At 36.2% G+C, this 8,973-nt stretch overlaps 1 protein-coding gene across 1 annotated transcript; it reads left to right on the forward strand.

Annotated features, from left to right (window-relative positions):
- Positions 1 to 2,566: 2,566 nt before the first annotated feature.
- Positions 2,567 to 7,790, forward strand: LOC123544206 (complement C1q and tumor necrosis factor-related protein 9A-like). Its single transcript, XM_053552407.1, has 2 exons — positions 2,567 to 3,014; positions 3,710 to 7,790. The coding sequence occupies exons 1-2, from the start codon at positions 2,708 to 2,710 to the stop codon at positions 4,123 to 4,125; spliced, it is 723 nt and encodes a 240-aa protein (XP_053408382.1). The 5' UTR covers positions 2,567 to 2,707; the 3' UTR covers positions 4,126 to 7,790.
- The last annotated feature ends 1,183 nt before the right edge of the window (positions 7,791 to 8,973 follow it).

The following is an 8,973-nucleotide window of genomic DNA, read 5'->3' on the forward strand; positions in this document are numbered from 1 at the left end:
GGACCATAAAATCTGTAAGATGCAAAGACTGCAGCCAAGCAAAATAATAGCAGACTCAGGCGGAACTCTACTATCAAACGCCGCAACTGGGGGACGGTGCCTATTGGAATATATAATACCCTCTCCCTCATAATCACAGGTCGAGAAGAATCTGCAGAAAGTGGATATGTAATGATCAAATCTATAAGAACCTTTGGAAGCAAGTCGTATTATATTTGTCTGTTAAAATACTATTTAGGTGTCTCAAATGTTGTGACGTAGTCTGATGTGAGTGAAAGATCAGAAACGTATCGAGTTTATGTTATGAATGCCTTGAAAACGTTGCATATATAACACTGTATGATTGACTGACCCTGCTTACATAATTAAAAATATTCTTAAATATATACTCACTCAAAACAAAATAGACTAACAACAGCTAAATAGCTGCTGGAAGGAATAATATAATGATATTTAGGAAACCCTGCCTTATAAACTCTTTGATGGAATCGAATTACAAAAAAAAATGATTCAACTTGTCTAATCCGTGATTCACTACCTTTAAGCTCAGAATCCGCCATATTCCGCAGTGGGTTCGTAACATTTTATTGAGCCTGTTATGATATAGTCCATATTACAGTCTAAACAGATCTTATACAATGTCACGAACCCCTGTGCTATGTCACGCCCTATATAGCTCGTTTCGGATATAGCTCCCCGGGGAGCGGTATTCGAAACACGTGTTCGTATATAGCTCCTTGAGTGACTCCCTATACATCGAAAAAATCAAAATACTACAACAGTACTGTTCGAGTAATACACAGAGTGTCATTTGGAAATACAATTTCCCACACTACTTTGGAGATAAGTGGGATTTATAGATTTGATTTCGTACGTATGTATTAGCTAGAAAGCGAGAGTGCTTAGGTGCAGAGTCCCGACAACGGGTACAATTAGACCAAGAAACACCAACATGTACAAGGAAAATAATAACTGGCAATTGAAGTTAGGAACATGGGTTTTAAGTTTTGTATCTCGTCTAGCAATTATGACCCTCGAGTCCAAATACATTCCTGATCATAATGACAGGCACTTTTCTTCTGTTCTATATGACAGAATTATCAGATTTGGAACAAGCGTTAATTAGGTGTACTTGAAGATTTTATTTTTTTGTCGGACTTGACGAAATGTTGACTGGCAAATAGTTGTTTAGTACTAGTACATGTAATAACCCTTGCATTAGAATAAAGGCATCATGTGTGAAATATTTTACATTATTACATGACTGTATTCTATTGTTTCTCTGATTGGCTGAAAACGGTTCGAAAAGTAATGAGTACATATCATATCAACTTATCTTGGGTTATAAATAGTACGAAAATAAAAATAGATTGAAGTAGGTGCTTGGAAAACCAATATCAACCTGATTTGGTCTAAATTTATTCCTTATTTCTTTATTAAAGTTACAATTGTAATAACAAGACTGACTTTACATTTATTCATGTAATAAAACAATTATTGACTTTTTCATAGGTTGATATCAAGATTTATCAACCCTCAAAAAGTTATATCCACATCGCCTTCGGATCAGTGAATATAACTCTTTTCGGGTTGATAAATCCTGATATCAACCTATAAAAAAGTCGATAATTGTATACTATCTAATCTTTAAAAACGCGATAAACCGAAATGTCCTAAATAAGCCAAGTGGTCCATGTTTCATAAATACACCGAGAGGAGCTATATACGGAACAAGGCTACAGGTGTTCCATTTATAGCTCCAGTTTTAACAATGGAGTAATATACGGAGAATATAGCTCCGCAGGACCGAATATATCTCCACGAAGAGCTATATCCGAAGGGAGCTATATAGGGTGTGACAGTGCTATATAAGTTTATTCGTTCTAATGATTTCAGGACATTTTCTCCATACAATGTACATATTGTTGTGACTGCTGGCTACAATTATTCTTGACTGCTTAATTACTTCATTCTTGTATCACGTTTTTATAAATTCATGAGCTAATGTAAATCTTTTAGTCAAACAGTATCTTTAACAAATAAGAAAAAAAGTTATCATTGCTTTGCATATCATTAAAACATGCTGCGTATAATATGAATGGACTCACAGGTAACAAAAAATAAACTCAGTCCAAATATAAGGCAATGGTGTCGACCAGTCCTTTCAAAAGTGATGTCACTTTAATGAACAAAAATCATTTTACTTTTTACAACGAACGAAAAAAAAACACAATTTCCTCACGTAAACATGCAATATAATATGGTAGCTTTATGTTCGTTGGAAATATATGAGCTTATTAATTTGCGATGCCTAGATATACACATGCGTTTAAAAATATCACGTTCCGTTATATAATATAATGACAAAAACCTCAATGGTACTGTTTGCAAAGTTAACTTTCATAAACATCTCAAAAAATACGTTGTGATAAAACAAAATGACAAGCAACAAATAGCCAAATTTAGAATCGGTTTTAATTGGTCAAGGTTACCGCCATGGCACAGTCCGGTAATCACATATATTTCCGTAAAAACGGTTTTCAGAGAGTGAATTCAATAGTAAACATTTCTGTTACCACTACTTTTTGAAAACCCTTTATTTTCGAGATTAAGAAGTAATGGAAAGATGTGGAATTCAAAAGTATAAAGAAAGAGATTATTGAAAGCGTGGAGTAACTTTTCTAGTGTTCCTCAATCTTCAAATAAGATGTTGTTTTCAGCAAATTTCGCTTTAGTTTTTTTGTTTCAAATTTATGTCTTCAATGTTTCTTTTGCAAAAGAACCAATGTGTTCTAAATTTGCTTACGAAGAGCAGCTTTTGGAGAAGATGATCCGTACGGAAATTAGAGTAGAAACAATAGACATTGAGATAAAGAAAACTCAGGAAACTGTCTTGAACACTTTAAACGACATAAAGAAGACAGTTGCCGATATGACAGATAGATTTGAAGATTTGAGAAACAATATTACGGAAGTAATGGAACAAAAGATCCGGGACATCGAGGAAATAGAAGGTAATGTAATGTTATTGTATGCCATTGGATATAAATTCTTTAAATAGATATTTATCTAGTTAAATGAAATTTTAAACATTCATTTAATATAGAATGTTAGAATTATGCAGCTGCAAATACTATACATGTAATAACATTAAGCTACATTTTCATATGTACCTATGTTAGATGTAGTATAGGTCACTTGGCCATGTGCTTTGTATATAATTATGTTTTGATTTAGACTTTTACTGTGAACGCACATGTCACTACAATAAAACAAATACATTATCTTGCTATGTATTTTGATTGACTCGGAAATGTTACATAACTGATAAGATAGACTAGTAATTAATATGAGTTTCAGAATTTTAGAAATACATTAAGAACTACAATTGTGGTTTGATCAGGTACTTTTCCATTTATGTTTATGTAACTTACCTTGCTTTTTTAAGTTATAATTTGAACATATATAATTTTTGTTTGATGATATTTTTATGCTTTTATAACAGACGCAATAAAATATTTAAAGTATGCAAAAAAATAAAATAAAAATAAATACAAATCATTGTTTTTTGAGATTTTTTTTAATCTTCAATTATATTGTTTTTAAGTATTTTCATTTACAATTGTACAAAAGTGTATTTACAGTTTTAAAACATTTTATAGGTAATCAATAATGTAATGATATCGGTTTATTATAATTTCATATGCAGAGAAGATGACACGGCCATCTGTTGCTTTCTTTGCTCACCACGTATCAGATGTCTCTCTTCATGTGACTGACAAGATCATCATATTTGATAGCATCACCACGAACGAGGGATCAGGCTATGACACTTCTACGGGTGTCTTTACGGCACCTGTCGGGGGAATGTTTCAATTCACTGTCAATTTTTGTACATATAAGCAGAAGGATTCGCCCATAGCATTGGTTTTGGCAGGGAAACAGATAGCTAGATCATCAAATTATGACAAGGACTCCCACACCTGCGGCTCGTTTTCAGCAACTGCAAGAGTGAAATCGGGAGAAAAAGTTTGGGTAAAATGTGTCTATGGAAGTTCTAGTTATAGTTTATGGCAAGACAGTTGGAAGATGAACTCTTTCAGTGGATTTCTCCTCTACCAATAGGCAATGGAAAGTTGTATGACACATTTTGTTGAGGGAGACGTGAAGAGATAGATATAAAAACTTTATCATTATCATTTGTGTATATTTGAGTTTTAACTAAACTTTCAGATATAAGGATTGGTTTGATTTTGAAAATGAATGTGACTGAATGGGCAAGGAAAGTCTATTCAGAGACTTTTTAGTTACATTGTACAAACAAAAACAGGAAAAACAATTATTTGATACTTTTCTTACTAAATACGTGCATATGTATATGGTGTGTACCTCTATTAATGGTCTATATTTTTTATTATTGAATTATTTCTAAAATGCAGATGAAACCCGGCATCTCGAATTCCAAGGGATTGAGATAACCGAAACTCGACTTAAAGATCTTTTGTGCAAGTGTTTCCGGGATGTCTTCAGGATAGCCGGACTTTTCACATAACCGAGTTTCTACTGTATATAACAAACATAAAGACGTTATTTCGAGACGAAATATTTCAAACTGTAAAGGTAAAGCAAAGAATGAGTCATTTTATACGTTTATTTCATGTGTTATTGTTGCGAGGCGTAACATAAAGTGCCAAAAGACTAATTGAGGAATTACAAAATGTAGATTTATAGACCTTGAGCTGACAATTGACCCTGCTCCCCCCGGGGGGGGGATTTTCAACACTATGATTTTCTTAAACCTTATGGTAGTTGGCATTCACAGACAAAAGTTTGCAAGTTTCCGTTGGGGCTTTAACGAGTTACAGAGATTTAAAATACGTTACCATGCAAATTTTCATTTAATTCACCATTTATGCTAATATATTAAAAACATGCCAATTGTTCAATTAATCATAATAAACAAGACATTTACATATGTTTATGTATTTAAAATTGAAATTATCATATGTTCATATCATTTTAGGTGAAGAAATGTTATGTATTATCCGTAACTTACGTTACTCTATTTGAAATTACTAGAACATCAAAAATTATATCAACATATATGATGTTTTTATGTTATAAAATAATGATATTGGACAATACACAGTTAAATAATTAACATAATTATAATACAACTACCCCCAGAGTTAACTGATTCAATATGTCACGAATAATACGTTACCTTTCCAAAATATGTCTATTTTTGTTAAAAAAATATTTTTCAAATTTTGGTATTACACATATGGTTAGGAGTTTTATACATTGGACTATAAATTAACATCAACAGACATGAACAACATTATCAAATAAATGTATATAGATTTTATAATTCATTAGACAATATTATATAAATATTTTAAGAATATATAGCTCTTTGCATGTACCAGTATGAGTGCATTACATAATTATCAGAAGTACAAAGGAATAACATGAACACGGCAATGCATAGCAATATAAACCCTAAGGTATGACCTCTGAACACTAAGTATGACCTTGACCTTGAAGTGAAAATGATATTTACTATACCAGGGTCAACACTCCTATTAGGGGCGGAAGAGGTTTCTAACGCTAACAGGCAGATGACCTTAGATTTCGGTTGTTGACGATAAATACAACTGCATTCAAGGGAGTCTGGTCGAGAGAGATACTCCTCATCAACGATTGGTCCTCCTGGCCATGTGATGTCGATCCTCCTCGCTGATTGGCTGGTCCTCCTGTGACCTCTGACAGTGACCTTGGTAACCTTTATCTGCATTCCCACTACACTCCCCCGCCCCGCCCCACGCCCCCCTCCCCCGTTCTATAAAGTGGGTCACAAGGGCGACAAGTGTGTGTGAATGAGGCCTGAAAGGCCACAAATGGATTCCTTGCAGAATCAGGCATAACAGGGTTACCCTGCTGGATAATTAACATGGAGGTTTAACCCAATAACGATAATACATCTTATGTAAAGCAGACCACCAGGACTTCCTTCTTTAAACAGACGAGATTCCCCAATGGAAGGTTAATTACTATATATAAGCAGTTATTCCACACATATCTTATATTAACAAGAATTAAGGTCATGGGATACCCTGACCTAAGTTCATAAACTTCTGGGATGCCTAGAAAAACATACCAAATTATTAAGGCCCTGGGATACCCATAGCAAAGACCATATTACTGACACTAATGCATACCAGGGGATACACATACTGCAGTAGTTCATAAACTCCTGGGTTGCACGTAGAAACATACCAAATTATTGCAGTGCTGCGATACCCGGGGATGGGACTATCATACTCATACTAATGTATACTATGGGAAACCCATTTTGTCCTAAATTTCTAAAACACAGCAAAGATACGTAGCAAAACATACAATTCTGAGAAACCTGGGTTTTCTGGTAAGCTTGGCGGACAGATGGACATAGTTTCTGCATCTTTCACCAGGATAAACCTGGGATGCCCAGGAAGCTGCGAAGACCCCAAACAGATGGACGCAGTCTCTGCGTCTAATGCCGCACTGGGCTTTGCCTATGCTGACCCGTATCTGAAAGAGGATCCAAAGTAAGTGATCCATTACCCCGGGTCTCTTTCCCCAGGCCTCTAGCCCAATCTCTATTGCTTAAACCAGACTGGTCCCGCGACAGGTCCCGAAATACCAATTCCCATCTGGAAGGGACTCCTGCTTCAACCCAAGTACAAAGGATGTTGTGATTAAATAAAGGCTGCACAGCCATATCTACCATCAGTTTTAGAGACTGCACTCTCACACTGGAGATAAATCGATCTTGCCGCCACTTAACCAAATCCACACGTCCACTTACTGAGTAAGAGTTAGCAAGTCACAACCAGACCCACAAGTGAGACTCTGGCACAACGTGTCCCTACTGGACTATCCATCAGAACAGGAGACCTGAACACATCCCAAAGACCCTGCACAAAACCCCTCCAAGTCGGTATTTCCATAATTGTGTAAAGCCATAGTGTCAGGAGTAAGGCCCATACAGTAATTGTTGTCATAACCCGACCCCGATTGTGCACAGAAAGGGTAGTGTTATTTACCAATCTCTGAATGAAGTGATTAGTAAAACTGAGATGAAGGACATAGATCCCCAAACAAGGACACTACAGTTTGCGACGCAGGACAAGAATCGCTCAACATATATTTGTTCCATAGTTGCTGCCATGGAGATCGACTTGACGTACATGAACTTAGGTTTAATGCGGGAAGATTGAACCTTGGTAGAGAAGATGGTATCGAATACAATGGCACGGTTTCTAGTGGCGGCAACCGTCAGGCCTGTATGCCCTCATGACCTAGACAAAACAAGGATAAATTAACTGTTGGTTCCCAACATGATTAAAAGGCAACTCCCCAGTGTGATTGAAGGGCAATACTCTAGCGAGCTCTTGATGTTGAATGGGGTTGCTAGTATGAGGTCCACAAACCTTTGGAAGGAAGTGGCCTCCGAACTTCACACAAGTGGCTTGACTTTTAGTAACAATATTCCCCAATATTTTTTGTTTGCCTCCGACCTTAGGTTCCCTAGAAACCAGTTGAGGTTCAAATGACTGGATATCAAATTGGGCCTCGGTCTGGCATAAACTTGTCAAGGAGTTATGGCCTTCGCACATAAAGTTTGAAGTCCCATATTTGCCATCAAAAGAATTACTTTTGTAAGAACTGGCCTTCAGACTGGGCAAATCTAATGTACCAGTTTGCATCTTACTTTTACCTACTTGAGTTACACCAATTTCACTTACAGGGTACTACCCGTTAAGAAGATCTTTCCCGTTTGAAATTTTTTCTGCGTTTCACTTTGAACAACTTCAAACAAAAAACCGATAGTTTGATATCGCCGCGGTATATACGTCACAGTCGCCAGCTGTCGTTACTCTTACAATGACAAGCGTGTAGGCCAATAAAAAATTAGTTGTTTGTTTTATCTATTTATTTCTAATTTAAGATAACTGTTCAAATGCAGTATTAAAGTTCAACATTTCTATTAACACGAAAACGTAACGTCAACATATGCACATCATGGAAGGCACGTTCAACTTTCCCGCCAAAACACGTATAAACTAGCTCTTGTTTTACGAGACATTCAGAAGTGACAATCGTGTAGGCCAATAAAAAATTGGTTGTTTGTTTTATCTATTTGTTTCTAATTTAAGATAACTGTTCAAATGCAGTATTAAAGTTCAACATTTCTATTTACACGAAAACGTAACGTCAACATATGCACATCATGGAAGGCACGTTCAACTTTCCCGCCAAAACACGTATAAACTAGCTCTTGTTTTACGAGACATTCAGAAAGTGTGTCATTCTTAATAATAAAAAGCAGAATGGCGTTATTGTTTATAATGTATAAGACACTGTTTTAACAAAATACAATTTTGAATGAATTATTTTCCGTCAAGGACATCTTGACTTTAAAAAGTACATGTATGTCATGACGCCGAAAAGACTGGCGATTCCTCGAACAATAGTCCCGATTCATTCTTAAATTTCAAGCAGTTCCATAACACTAAGGATAAGTGCAGTGCATGTCTCGGCAAAACAGGTTTTAAAAACACTTATTAATCCCCCGCCGTGGGAATGGTCTGCGTCCGTCCTTCCGTCCTTCCGTCCGTCCGTCCTTCCGTCCGTAACAAAATCGTGTCCGGTCCATATCTCCTAAACCCCTTGAAGGATTTTCATGAAACTTGGGTCAAATGATCACCTCATCAAGACGATGTGCAGAACCCATGAGTCAGCCTTGTCGGTTCAAGGTCAATGTCACAACTCAAGGTCAAAGGTTTGAGCCTGCCATTTTGTGTCCGCTCTATATCTCCTAAACCCCTTGAAGGAATTTTATAAAACTTGGGCCAAATGATCACCTCATCAAGACGATGTGCAGAACCGATGAGACAGCCATGCCGGCTCAAGGTCAAGGTCAAAGGT

The sequence above is a fragment of the Mercenaria mercenaria genome, chromosome 10 (assembly GCF_021730395.1).
Source record: "Mercenaria mercenaria strain notata chromosome 10, MADL_Memer_1, whole genome shotgun sequence".
Classification (NCBI taxonomy): Eukaryota; Metazoa; Mollusca; class Bivalvia; order Venerida; family Veneridae; genus Mercenaria; species Mercenaria mercenaria.

Bases quoted from the DNA above. Each gene is read 5' to 3' on its own strand.
- LOC123544206 (XM_053552407.1), top strand. From the start codon at position 2,708: ATGTTGTTTTCAGCAAATTTCGCTTTAGTTTTTTTGTTTCAAATTTAT. The intron at 3,015-3,709 runs GTAATGTAATGT...TTTCATATGCAG, and splicing joins GGACATCGAGGAAATAGAAG to AGAAGATGACACGGCCATCT.